Genomic DNA, 14163 nt, shown 5'->3' on the forward strand with positions numbered 1-14163 from the left:
TGTGCCAAACACACCACCATAAAACCTTAATACTTCTGTAAAGTAGCACTTAGGGAAACATAAACTTGTGTTTATGAGACTCTCACTTAGCAAACAATGATTATCTGAAAAGAGATGATAGATTTAGCCATTTCTAGAAGAAATTAAGAAGGCTCTAATAGTATTAAACTATTAGAAATTAGAAGTTACTTAAGGTCATAGTTATGAAAGTGGACTAATTAGTTTTGGTGAGAGACAAATATGTTCTACTAACCTTTTTGACCTGAGATGACCTGTACCTTAATGTGGCTAACAAGTTTGTCTATAGTCTGCCTATGTTACTGTTATAAGGGGTACATAGCTCTAAGTAATATTTTTCACTTGAAAGTATATAAAACTTTAAAAGCCCCTGCTAATATAATCACTTTAATGTTAATATGGTTTCTTTAGATCGCTCTGTATATCAGATCTTAGGCCCCACTCATAAAGGCACAGAGACCAGTTGATGACCATCTTGCAACCACTGGTTGTGAGGGTAAAATGAGTATCAGCTAAATGGTTGGTGGCAGTTCCTTTGAAACCAGTTGCTAAGCCTCATTCACACAGGCTGAGAGACCAATCAGTGACCCCTCTGCCAATCACCAGCTACTAGGTAGAAGTGCAGGAAGATGCTGAGTGGTTGATGGAGGAAGTTGATAAAAAGGTATAGGATGCTGCACCAAAAAAACGTCCTGGCTTGCTGGGTTGCTGGCTGGTTTCCATGTTCGCCAGTAGTTTGCTTGGAAGACGCCAACTTGTCTGCAAATACTCACAAAGTACTCGTCAAGCAGTAGTGAGAGAAGTGCAAACAAACTGAAAAAAGTGACCGTTAACTTCAAAGTAAAAGTTGGACCTTTTGGAATGTGTTGGTTACAGTGGTAAGGCACAGCTTTGACTTTGAAGGCAAACGGTCACCAGTTTTACTTACACTTTTTCAAATTTCACTGTCATTTGGAGAGTAAATGCTAAGCACCTTCTTCGTGATTGATTTCATCCAGTGAAGGCCAGCAACTTCGAGCAACTACTTACCAACTCATCAGGGAATACATATTTTTCCCTAGTAAACGGTAGTTGCATGGAATCACTTTCTAGGCCTCTGTGACTACTCATTACTACTGAATGAACATTTAAAACAGCAATAAGCACTGAGTGAAGGCTTAAACCAAATTATTTGTGCTGAATATTCATTTTTTTTAATTCCCTGTTTTTTTTCTATCTTAGCAGAATAAAACCTTTGCATTTTCGTTATACACCCATTTTTCACTATCCCAATCTTGCTGCTGAGTGACACAAATTCAGCTCGGCAGTGGAAAGAACTATTTGCTTTTACTGCCGACAATAGTTTCTGCTGGTAGTCAGTAAAAGAAAAAACACTGCATTTAACTGGAGTCGAGGTTAGAAACCATCTAAATAACCCAACACCCACATAGACCTACTTTACAGCTTCCAAAGTGCTGATTTTACATGAATGGGCGTGTTTGTATAATCTCTTTTCTCCTTGGTACTTTCCACTTATGACCCTCGCAAGGTCCAGCCATGATTCAGCCACACTGAGACAAACCGTGAAGTGATAGCTGTTCTTAGGTTTCTGTCATTTGTCTCTTCAATACCGTTTTGTTTTTCCGAGATGACTTAAGCTGTGCCAAACCTCTCACTGCCCTGAGACTCGGGGTCTATGATTGTATGAAATCATCACACGAACCATAGAGTTCCAGATTTACCGATCACCTTTTCTCAGTCATAGTCTGTGGTTCATTATCAGCCAGAATAATCCATCATTATTAGAACTTTGCAAATTCCAGACTCCTTGTTTTCTTTCTATGTCTTGACGCCAGACCATTGGAGGTTATATGAAAAGTGACACTTATATCAGTCTTGTGTAGTTCACAGCTAGATGAAGCCATATTATGTCTGAAATCCAGCCTGCAAAAATGTTTAATTTTACTTCTATATTGTCGCCAACAGAGGATATTGCATTGTACGCTTAATTCAACTTGGCAGAGCCACACCAATAGCTGAGAACTGGCAATGTCTGCTGAAGAGCAACAGGGATCCGCCTCGGTTCTCTTTTATTATCCATCAGTCTTGGATTGATTAAAATATTGCAGTTCATTTATTTGCTATGAAAGCAAAAAAGTCTATTTTTTTATCTGCATACAAATCATTTACTGGAAATAGTTGCAGGATAAATGTTTTCTATTGAATTATACAAACAGATAAAAAAGATATTTCTGTCACTTCTGAAAATGTTATGCCCACCAATATAAACTGTATGTGAAGTATATGCATTGTAGCATGTAGCATAATTTCTCCTTGTTTGTATCTGACAGATTTTTAGCCAAGTGCGTAGATTTTAGCCAGTTGTGCGTGGCCGCAGTTGGACACAAGTTTCTTGGTGGATTTCTGGCTACCTGCTATTATTCCCATACCCTGTATCCATACCTTTATATTCTTCACTGTTTAAAAAACCAAAAGAAAAACATGAAATGTCCTAATTATAACAGAATTCAGAGTTTATTCTTAATCCAGGTGATCTATGTAATTAATCTATAGGAGAACCTAAACCTTTACCGCCGTATTGTCATTTGTTTGGCTATGGAGCACAGACTAGTTTGGAGATAAGGAGGAAAAACTTCTATCCAGACAAGCTTCGGCTAATATCTATTCATCTGTTCAGGCATCAGCTAACCACCAGCATGTTTGTGCACCTGTATGAACTAAATGGTAAATGGTAAATGGCCTGTATTTATATAGCGCCTTACTAGTCCCTAAGGACCCCAAAGCGCTTTACATATCCAGTCATCCACCCATTCACACACACATTCACACACTAAGGTCATTCTTCAATCGAGTTCCTTTCAAGTAATATGAAATAAAAAGTATGTGTGTATTTTTCTAGATAAACTTAAGAAACCTGAATGGTGAAGATGTTGGGATTATTTTTTTTTTTTTTTCATTTATATATTAATGGGCCAGTATCTTCACATACACAGTGGATGGTATATTCTGGATGTCCGTCAGTAATCACCAGTGTCAGTATGCCACTGTCTTCTTTTTTGGGTGTAAATCTGTTGCTTCTTCCTCCTTGTTTTTTTTCTGTAGATTGAGAACTACATCAAAGAGAGTATGAAAACAGAGATGGCTCAGCTGCAGCAGAGTGCTGTCCACAACCACACTGCAGCCATGTTGGAAATGGGAACCAACCTCCTCTCTCAGACTGCTGAACAAACACGCAAACTCACTGATGTTGAGACTCAGGTAACGCTTAAAAAATGCTTTCGAATGTTTTCAGATGCCTACATATTTGAGTGAATTGTTATAATAACACTGTGTAGGTATATCCTGTGCTTCACTAACTATTTTACACATTTTTTCTTAAAAAGAAAAAGCAAACTGGCCAAAGACAATAACGATGGTGTATGAATGCCTATCGATTACTTTCAGTACTTTGGGTACTGAAAATTGAGTAAAGTTGACCTTTGAGTAAAAGGTGATGAAAAGTAAGTGCACGGGTCATTTTTAGCTCATTTATTCAACGTACTGAATCACCTAATGGGTTTTCACCCAAGCTGTGCTCATTTTTATTGTTTTATGGGCAATAATCTGCAAATTGCAATAGATTGTGTACGTCATTGGTTACAAAAGCACTAAAACGATAACTGCTCACAATTTTTTTTTAAGTATAAACATAGTAGAGATAAATATGTTCTACATATTCCCATGTTCTAGGTGTAGGCTTGACAAAATGAAAACAAAGCTGGGGATTTATGTGTGGCTTGAATGTACAGTGCTTTGTTTTTTTTCTCAAGTGCTTTTGGTTTATCTTACATTTTGTTACATTGTTGCTGATTTATGATTACTGGGACTAACAAAGTATAATATTGATTTTTTGTATTCCGTATTTTTTTGCCGTGGCAGGTTCTGAATCAAACATCAAGGCTTGAGATCCAGCTGCTGGAAAATTCTCTTTCAACCAACAAGTTGGAGAAGCAATTAATGGTCCAGACCAATGAGATCAGCAAGCTGCATGACAAGAACAGGTAAACACACAATACACAATACAGACTGGCAACCGAAGATAAACCGGAGGTAATAAAGATGATGTATCGATGGGCGAAAGGCCAGCAAATTTACTAAACATTTTTCACTCGCTGCTGCTGTTTGCTGCATGATTGCATAAACAAAATCAAAAGCTTACTACCAGCGCTCTCTGACATTGTTAGCAGATTTTCCAAAATAATATTTAGTTATGTAAACAGCAGCAATGATAAGAAGCTCATACTCTCTTCGTGCTCAGTAGATCCAACTAAACCCCACGAAGCCTCGCTTTCCGTTTTGGACCACTTTGTATTTGTTGCAAAATCAAGCAATTAAAATATTGCTGTGGGATATGTTTTCATAACTCTAAACCATGTTCTTTACAGTGATTAGTCCTGCGGGATTGTGTTACATGATGTAGTTTTTCAGTCCATAGGTCTCACTGCGATATCTGCAGAGACTGAGACAATCACTTAAAAAAAAAAAAAGATCGCCATTTGAAAGCATAGTTTCTGGTGAATCAGACTTCAGTTATGCTTGAAGCTTATGGACATAGATTTCCGAGAGCAATTTTCCTAAGCTTAAGCAATTATGACATTATTCAATCTCATATGTATTTCCTTTACCGATCTTATAACTGCAGGGAGGATATGATTATGAATTTGATGTCAACTTCTATCATCTTTGAGGTATTAGATTGTAAAGCTCAGATTCCGTAATAGCGTATTCACTTACCTCAAATGGGCCTGCAAAGTGAACAATGAAGCACATGTTTATACTGTGTGAGGAAAACATGGCAACTAACCCTACAGACATCATTGTTTGTATTTTAGTCAGGGAAAGTTCCTGAATTGGAGTTCTCTAATCACCTCATGGGAGATAGTGAGGGGAGTATTGCCACATGTTGATTATAATTACTTTGGGTGTCTGTCATAGGCGGCGCAGTGGGAACCAAAAGTCAAATATGAAGAAATTTAAATAAATATGTTTTAATCACCTGATCCCTGCTCATAATTGCAAATAAATGAAACTGATATGTATTGCATAACTAGTAAATCAGAGGCAGGATTAAAGCATAAACTGCCAAACAACTGTGGATCAGTTTAAATCCTGTGAAAACAAATGCAATTCCAGAGACGTTGGATGACCTGGAAGGAAATAATAATTAACAACTTCACCATGTTCCATAATAAACTCTTTCGTTTTGCTTTTCCCCTCAGCTTCCTAGAGGAGAAGATGTTAGAGATGGAGATGAGACACCGTGAGGAGTTAGAGACACTGAAGCAGGAAAAGGGAAGTCTCCAAAACCTCGTGGGAAGGCAGAGCGGCGTTATCAGAGAGCTGGAAGCCCAGCTGAGCCGGACCACAGGAAACAGCACGGCACTGCAGAGACAGCAGCAGGAGATGATGGACACTGTCCACAACCTGCTCAACCTCTGCTCTAAAGATGGAGGTAAGCAAACTGGAGTCATAAATGTGTAAAAGTTTGGAATGTTTCAAAGCATAAATATTGTTTTACACTGTAGCCATCTTGGAAAAGCATATCCTTTGATGTCTAGTGAAGTCAAGCGGGTTTATTGTCATTTCAAGCATGTGCAATGGTACCGTACACAATGAAGCGAGACAGCGTTCCTCCATAACCATGGTGCTATATATATAAGATACAACAGACAACACAGGAGAGGTCTGTGGTGCCAAAGAAGTAGATGAAGACAAGTCAAGAATTCTGAGAGCAAAAACCTTTGAGAAATACTTTTTATTCATCCCTAAGCAAATTATGTGGTTACAGTTGCTCCAACTTCTTAAACCTAATAGCAATAAAACAGAATTCATTTTAACAGGCACCAAATCAAAACTGACTAAAGTCCCAACAAGAAGTGTTTCATTATCCATTGATAATTCTGTTGTCACACCCTCCCCTCAGGTCAAGAGTCTTGGTGTCATCCTCGATAGCACTTTTTCCTTCACAGCACATATAAATAATATCACTCGGTCTTCCTATTCTCCTTAATATTAACCGCCTTCGACTTCACTCACTCCAAACAGAACTACCATACTTGTCAATGCTGTTGTCACATCTCGTTTAGATTACTGTAATTCTCTTCTTTATGGTCTACCTCATAAATCTCTCCATAAATTGCAGTTAGTTCAAAGTACAGCTGCTCATATTGTATCCAGAATTAGATCCACTGAACATATAACGTTCTTAAACAGCTCCATTGGCTTCCAGTTCACCTCCATGTCAATTTCAAGATCCTGCTTCTTACTTTTAAAGCACTTCATAACCTCGCTCCTCCATATTCATCTGATCTTCTCCATACATACTCACTTCGCTCTTCTTCAGCTCTGACTACCATGACACTCAGAGCCTTTAGTAGTCTCACCACTTTTAAATCACATCTCAAAACCCATCTATTCAGAATTGCATACACCTGATCTGTCTTAGTCCATTTTTACAGTGCTCCGCTTTTATACTTGATTTTATATCTTCATGCTTGTTTTTTTTTATTTACCTTATGTTTAAATTTTATTTTGCTTTGTTTTATTATATTTTATTGTTGCTTCTGTTCTGTGGTATTGTAAGGTGACCTTGAGGGTCTTAAAGGTGCCTATAAATAAAATGTATTATTATTATTATTATTATTATTATTATTATTATTATTATTATTATAAGACAATAAGGACAGTAACAAACTGAATTAAATCAAATAATACAATATATTATAAAGTTACAAAATGTAAGAAATAGCTCTAACATATATACAAACAGCTCAACTATAAATATGCAGAATATTACAGAGATTAAATATATATGATTGACATTTTACCCTAAACTGTAAACTTTGTTATTTGTTTTCACAGTAGAGAATGTGCAAAAGGGTGTAAGTATTGCACTGTGTACAGTGACTAGGATGGAGGAGTTGTACAGGGAGATCCTGTGACTGGCAACCCACTGCTGTGTGTAAATACAGCCTCAAATAGACACTTGCTTAACTTTAAATTCTTACTCTTGTTTCACCCTAAAGCAAAAATCAAGACTGTCCAGAATTCACCGGCTTGGACTATAATGGGGAAGAAAAGTTTATATTTATGTTTCTTTAAGACTTGTCAATCATCCATTGGTCGGACATGCACTGCTCTAAATGTTTTCTACCCCCATCACCGATGACCCCAACGCAAGAAGATGCTTACTGACCTTTGCCAAACCACAATGTGAAAAGCAAAGTTTGTGGATTGGCTATGTTAAGTTTGACCCGTGAGGCAGCAAGCTGTTTTGGATTACTTAGTTCCTCTGGTCAGATCTTTCTGTTACAATAGCTTTGATTTGACAATCCATGTGATATTATGATGAAACCAGTTCTACAAACCTTACCCCATGCAGAGTAACACAGGGATGCACTAGCTATAATGCCGAGCACCATTGAAAGCAGCATGAAGAAAGAAACATGCTTCTTATTGTAACCCGATGTGCTCCCATTAGAGCAATTTAGTGGCTCTCGTAAACCAGCGTGGTGCACTTTTCACAACAATCGCTTTTCACGCTTTAATTTTATAAAGTCCGTGTACACGGCTTCAGCGAGATGTTAGACACGACTCTGTCCATGAAGTAATTGGCTTATTTCATTCCTCTGGGTCCCTCACTGTTAATACGAGACTAGGGATTTCCCTTTTGGCCTAATGTTTGACCCGACAGCAATGCAACCTTTCTTGTTCGGTCAAACGCAGTGAACTCATTTACCCCCTTCTCAGGCATTTAAACATTAAAACCTACTTGATCCTAACATTTGCCCAAAATCCCTTTGGTCACAGGAGATTTGACATGCAAGTCCGTGTCAGGGGGGATGGTTGTAACCTCATTTCCATTTGTGGATTTCCTGCAGAGACGCCTCGAGACCCCACAGTGCTTCTCGACGTTTCCCATCAGACAGGAAACAACAAGGGCTTGAAAGGATGAAGGAGTCATGAGCGGATAGCTGCTGCACATGATTAACACATGCTTTGTATTTATCATGCTGCTGACTTTTGTAATTTTAATGTTCCATGCAGAAAAAGGTCACGGACTGCCTCTATGCTTAGTCTGGATTTGTATATATTACATTTAATTACCGGAGGTCTTTTGGGACCCTTTTGGGCTGCCTGGGCCATATGGATCATCTGCACATTCCTTATATTAAGATGCGTGTCTTGATGTGAGACTTGTAGATCTGTTTTGCTGTTGTTGTTGTAATTTAACAACATTGATTAAATTCTCTGGTAATCATTATTTTATAGCATATAACTCAGTGCCATGTGTGGCATTTTTAGAGTTGGTTAGGTGAGCAGGGTATCCCAGCCCATCCCCCAGCCCATGATTGGTGGCTACCCTAATAAGAGGGGATAGAAATGGAACATGGCCACTGCTGCTCTGTGGTTGGTCCTTTCCTCTTCCAAGGGGGTGTTGAAGGTTGGGGCGGGCATGCAGGTCAGAGGTCTGCCCTTTCCTCACCCCAGCCCAGATAAGTCAAACTGTAATAGCTCCTGGGGGAAGCCCTGTCTGAAGAAGGTGAAGGAGTTGGTAGAGCTCACTGGTCATCTGATGCACCGCGCCTGCTTTTCAGCAGCATTTAAAGCACAGAAGAAGCAGAGCTTGTTTTTCTATGTTCAGGGGGGGGCTTTAGTTTGTTTGAGAAACAAATGAGTGTTTTCATTCGAGGGAAGATTTAGCATTTTATGCCATCGGGGGGCGTCTGCTTGCGTTAATAACTTCTTGTTTGGAAATGGAGCCTGAGCACTTCCTTTAAAACGTGGCCTCAAATCATCTTTGAGTGCGGGGAAACTGACAGATGCTTACAAAAAGCCCTAAATTTAAAAAAAGACTCTTTCCCACCAGCTGTCCATCGCTTGCTTTTCCTAAAATTGAAGTTTCCAGTGTGTGTTTCAGCTGTTGCTATGCAAAGTGAGGCCAGGGAGATATTTTCAGAATGACCAGATGCTGCAGTGGATTTCTTATATAGGTTGCAATCATTACTCGAACCTCATTAGAGAGCACTGAGCCACACATTGTTATGAACAATACCTGACCTCAGCTTTGGAACACTGTGCTAAAAAAAAAATCTGGCTGCTAAATGTGATTTTGTTTTACAGTGTTCTATTATCCAACTAAATGAATGACATTCATCATTTTTACAGCTGCTTAGTCAGAATATAATTATTTTAAGGTTCCATGCAATGCCTAAAAAACATGGCCTTTTCTCTGTGTAATGTCCTAAAAAAAAAGAGCATGGTAAACCACTTCGTTAGACGCTCCAGACCAAATTTGCTGCACGCGATTGTTTTCATGCTTCACTGGCTGGTTGTAAAGTGTGTGCAGTTATTTCCATCCACCTGAATAACCTATCCAAAAGTAGGGATAACTCTGCTGCATTTTCTAAGGGTGCAACCGAAATATTTAATTTCTTTGTAGCGATCAAACACGCTGTTGTTGTACGTATAAGGGTAAAACTGCATATTTTATTCTGATATTTATTAAGCTAAAGTTTGCAATTTTATACATTTAAGCTACAAATTACAATTAGCGAGCATTCTAAATTGTTCTACATAATAAAACTAAAAAGATTACATAGACGGCACATGTCCCCACTAGAGGCCTTGCATAAAGAATTGTGTCACGAAAAGAAAAGTATTTGGTACGGTAAATATTTCAAAACAAAGCCGCTTTCCAGTCCATGAACTTTGTTTGGCACCAGAGACTTGGGTTTGTGTCGTTTTCCTCCAATGATTTAGGTTGCGGTAACACTTGGTTCAGGTTAGAGAAGGGAGAATGGTTTTAGTTTAGAAGTCAGACTTTTTTTCTCTCGTTAACTAGAACACAATAACCTCTAACCCTTTTACAAGCATCAACCAAATGGCGTTTGAAGCCCAAACATAAAAAACATCAAAGTAAAAGAATGATTTAGCTATTGGTGGCGAAAATTTGGCAAATCATGTAAATGTTGATAGGAATGTTGAGTATAAAGAGTTGAGTATCGCTAAAACATGGTTTGCATGTTACTACTTCTATGGAAGGAATATCCAAAAGCAAATCACGTGTACGTGTTATGTGTACTTTTTCAAGAGATATAGTTGATATAAAAGTGAGAGAACCCAAAACATTTTCACGATACCAGTGACCCTCCTTATATATTACCCTCAATTCCCTGTTTGACATTCTGTAGACCGTTTTACCCCATTACATTGTCAGTTCTTTTTTTTATATTTAATGATTTATTTTAAATGATTTTTCTACACTGTCCTGGGCACACATGCTCTAGTATTTTTATACAGTACCTTGCTTCCAATTTCTCTTTGAAGTCTGTTAAGATTTCTGTTACTTGCATTCGTTCATTAGAGACCCAGCTTGGGTCTAGTTGACCTTGAATATAAATAGCATCGTGTTCATCAACTTGACAAGTATCTGGCAAAGGGAAGGGATAGGATTTTAATACTTTGCTATGCGATTTCTGAGATCCAAAAATAGGACAAAAGTAAATCATGTTGTAATAAATCACAAGGGCAATTATTAATCATCACTGCATTACGGTAAATGCGTTGTGGGAAGGAATTGGCATCGTTTTTTGTGTGTTTCATGCTTGATCTGCAAGTACGCAAAATAAAGAAATTCGCTTGCAATCACTTTAACTCTCAATGGCACTGAGGACTGATTATAGTCGCATGGGAGCAGGGATTTCTGTGGTAGTCCATTTAGCTCCTTTATTCAACCTTCCTAGTTCAAGTATTTGGGCTCATTTGGCAAGGATCCTGATTTATGCAAACACCCAAGCCCTGCTGGTCTTTTCACATGAACCCCCTGGTGAATACGAGTCCCAGCTGAACCACAAAATATTTTTTGGTAAATAAATATTGGGACATAAAAAATATTTGTAAAGCTGGGCAGCAAGCTGTTCAAGGGAGCCGCTATGAAGCTGGAGGGTCCGGTCCCCTCAGCAGACAGTCTTCTTCCACCAGGGTAGATGTCAAAGGCAATTGTGAAATAATTGTCCACGCTGTTACAGATTGAATACCAGAAAGCTCCCCTCTGACAGTGATCTTTCAGGCCTCTAAAATGTGTCCCGCTGTCTGCCAGCTTGGGGTCAATTACCACCCGACAGGGCCGTTCTTTGTTGTATTAGAGTCTGCAGAGCAAGGGTCCACTCCGTCAACCTGTCACAGCGGGGGATTCTTGTTGCCGACACTCAATACCTTGTCAAAATGTTCCAATACTACGCCCAACTAAGCAGCCTGCTTCTGCTGAGAAGTTCTGCATCCAGGAGAGGGGGTGGGGCGGATCAAAGGATCACTGACACATTTCACTTTTGCCTGACATTTTCTTTGACTCAACCGTTTCAACAATAAAAAACAGTGGTGTGAAAACTGAGACCAACCCCCTTCTATGAGAGGCGAAAGGCAGGGACAGCGAGGAGAGAGAATCGGAAGGTATTTCCACCAATATAGTATGGCTTGGAAAGTAAATAAAAACCACTTGTTATAACAGGAACTTGAAATTTATAGCTTGTAGTATTTTGTCCTTACCCCCTTGCTTGGTTTCAAAATAACGCTGCCATAATTATCAGCAGATGGAAATGGATGCAGCTGGTCTGTCACAGTCTAAAGCCTTCTCTCAGAGTGTGAAAATATCCAGCAATGATCACCTCTGTGCTGCAAATGAATTGGTTGCTCTAAAAGTTGATCTGGTGGTCACGCTCGCAGTGAGAATTTTATTATCTTTTTTCTTCCCCCTGTGAAATATGTAGATCTGAAATATTGCAGATTGTATCAGCTATGGGTTTGGTGCCAATTTGTGATTCTTATTAAACTCTACTTTTAAGATACAAGAGGTTGCACATTTTGTGGCGTTCAAGTGATAAAAAAAAATGTGCTTTAATTGTTTGAGACTTCAAGAAGGATTAGTTAATATTTTTTTACTGCATGGAGTGAGATTAGAAGATAAGTAAACTCACGTTTGTGCATTTTTATGGAGCTGGAGTGAGCTCAGTGTAAAAATGGGAAGCATGTGGAAACAACTGTCCAAGCTCACTCCACAGCTCATATAAGACTTCCTTAACCTGTCACACAACCAGGCAGGAAGTCGTTCATTTTTCACATCCAGCAGTCCTGTCATTTCCAAATTTCTTTGTTTTCCTCATTAAGCAAGTAAGAGAATTGTCGAGTTTTGGAGGTTTTGAGATTTTATTTTTCAACTTTTGAACACCACATATGTTAAACAAATGGCTTTAATTGTAAACTTCAGTCAAATATGACGTAACCTAGTGTTTTCCAGAGAATTTTCACTCATTGAGGTTATGCAGACAAAAACATGACGAATTTCTTGTGTATCTGCAGTTGTTCCTAACAGTACAAAGGTCATGGAAGAAGAGAAGAGGTTTCGGGACTGTGCCGACCTGTACCAGGCTGGTTTCCATAAGAATGGCGTCTACACCATCCACGTTAATGCACAGGAGACCAAAAAGGTGGGAAGCCGTGATATCATGCAGCCAGCATTTCTCTGTAATGTGAAAATATCTCAGCTTTCGTCACCTCTGAGGAGCATTTTTATAGTGAATTTACAGGGTTTGACTTGGTTTTTTAAAAATATTGGACTCCGCTTTCTCTGCATGAGCTAAAACCAACCCGTGGGATATTAGCCAATGATGAGTGTCAATGATGAGTGCTAGCTGCTGCGGAAATATTGAAAGCTAAAAATACATTTGGCAGCTCTGAGAGTTCAGGAGTTTGCTAGGGAGGTTAGGTGCGAAACAGGACACCACACTGCTGAGCATGGTGACAAAGGTATGTGTGTGTATGTATTTCACATCTACGCTATTGAATTTAACTGAAGTGTATTTATCTGTTATGGCACCAAATATAACTAATCTAAGAGAGAAACCCAGCTTTTCCCTTTGAGCGAGCCCTTGGCCAACTTGGCTACGTTCTCTGATTGATGAGAGCGATGATTTCATGACTTAGGGAGTTTGTGTGCGAATTTCTGTTCATAGCTGTTTGGCTAATCTCCTTTTGAAATTTAAATTCACACAGCATTTTAATGTATAATGTTACTTGAGCTGTTGTTTATTATTCCAGTCTCCACGAAAGATGAGGAAACTATGGAGGATATTTGTTAAACAGTAGGCTATCTAAGCTTCAAGCCTCTGGGTGGATAGCTCCCATAGAAGCGTCTGACGTCTTTTTGGCTGGAAGATGTCCTGTCGACTTCCATGGTGTATTACTGAGAGATCTGCTAATTTTGTTCAAACAAACCAAGTTTGAAAAGTCTGTTTTTTTACATCTATCAATCCATTTCCTTCCGCTTATCCAGTTCAGGGTCGCAGCGGGGCTGGATCTTATCCCAGCTGCCACAGGGCGAGACAGTTATCTTTTTAGAATGAGCTATATAGGAAAACTAGCTGCTGAGGAAATATAGCTAGCCTACCTGTCTTTAGCCTGGGTTCTTCATGTCAGCACTGAAAATTATTTTGTGTGTGTTACTTGCTATGCATAAAAGATCGAAAAAATTTAAGTTAATTTAAAAAAAACATTATTTTATACTATTCTATACTTTTAGCGATGGTTGTAAAGTGGATGGTCATAGCATGTGTGTGTGTGTTTGGCATGCATGAAGAGCTAGTCTTAAAAAGAAGGGTTCTGTCTGGGCTACCGCTTTAATTATACCCAGGCTTTGTTCATGTGTGTTCAGCTGTGTGGTCTGGCTGAGGTGAGAGACCTTCTCCGCTAAACCCCGGGGTATCCGCCTCAAAACAAAGAGTAACACTGCAGATAGAGTGCCAGTACTGCATTATCAGCTTACACACACTGAGGTTAAGGGTTAAGGGCCACATTACACCCAGGTGTCTGCTGGTATGTGTCCATCCTGGACCTCCACTTTGATTTTGCAGAAACAAGGACCACTGATGAGGAACATCTCGAGGGAGCTGTTGAGGGATAAGGAGACGCTGATTGAGTTTGAAGAGGACCTAGATACATTGCATTCCCAAAGATGATTCATCGAGAAAGCAAGAGAAAGGAGTGTCTAGAACCAAATAATTGTCCAAGTGACCCTGCTCTGTTTGTAAATGCCGCTGAGAGTTGAAATGT

The 14163-nt window shown here is 39.1% G+C and overlaps 1 protein-coding gene across 1 annotated transcript in view; it reads left to right on the forward strand.

The window, feature by feature from the left end:
• Positions 1 to 14163, forward strand: part of angpt1 (angiopoietin 1) — a 59054-nt gene that overhangs the window by 19287 nt on the left and 25604 nt on the right. Inside the window, exons 2-5 of the mRNA XM_085395551.1 lie at positions 3121 to 3276; positions 3937 to 4058; positions 5277 to 5509; positions 12415 to 12542. Of these exons, the coding sequence (XP_085251677.1) occupies positions 3121 to 3276; positions 3937 to 4058; positions 5277 to 5509; positions 12415 to 12542 (639 nt within the window). The remainder of the gene's footprint in view (positions 1 to 3120; positions 3277 to 3936; positions 4059 to 5276; positions 5510 to 12414; positions 12543 to 14163) is intronic.

This window comes from Rhamphochromis longiceps, linkage group LG22 (assembly GCF_057381845.1).
Source record: "Rhamphochromis longiceps isolate RC_006_pf linkage group LG22, R_longiceps_female_GT1.1, whole genome shotgun sequence".
In the NCBI taxonomy this organism is placed as follows: domain Eukaryota; kingdom Metazoa; phylum Chordata; class Actinopteri; order Cichliformes; family Cichlidae; genus Rhamphochromis; species Rhamphochromis longiceps.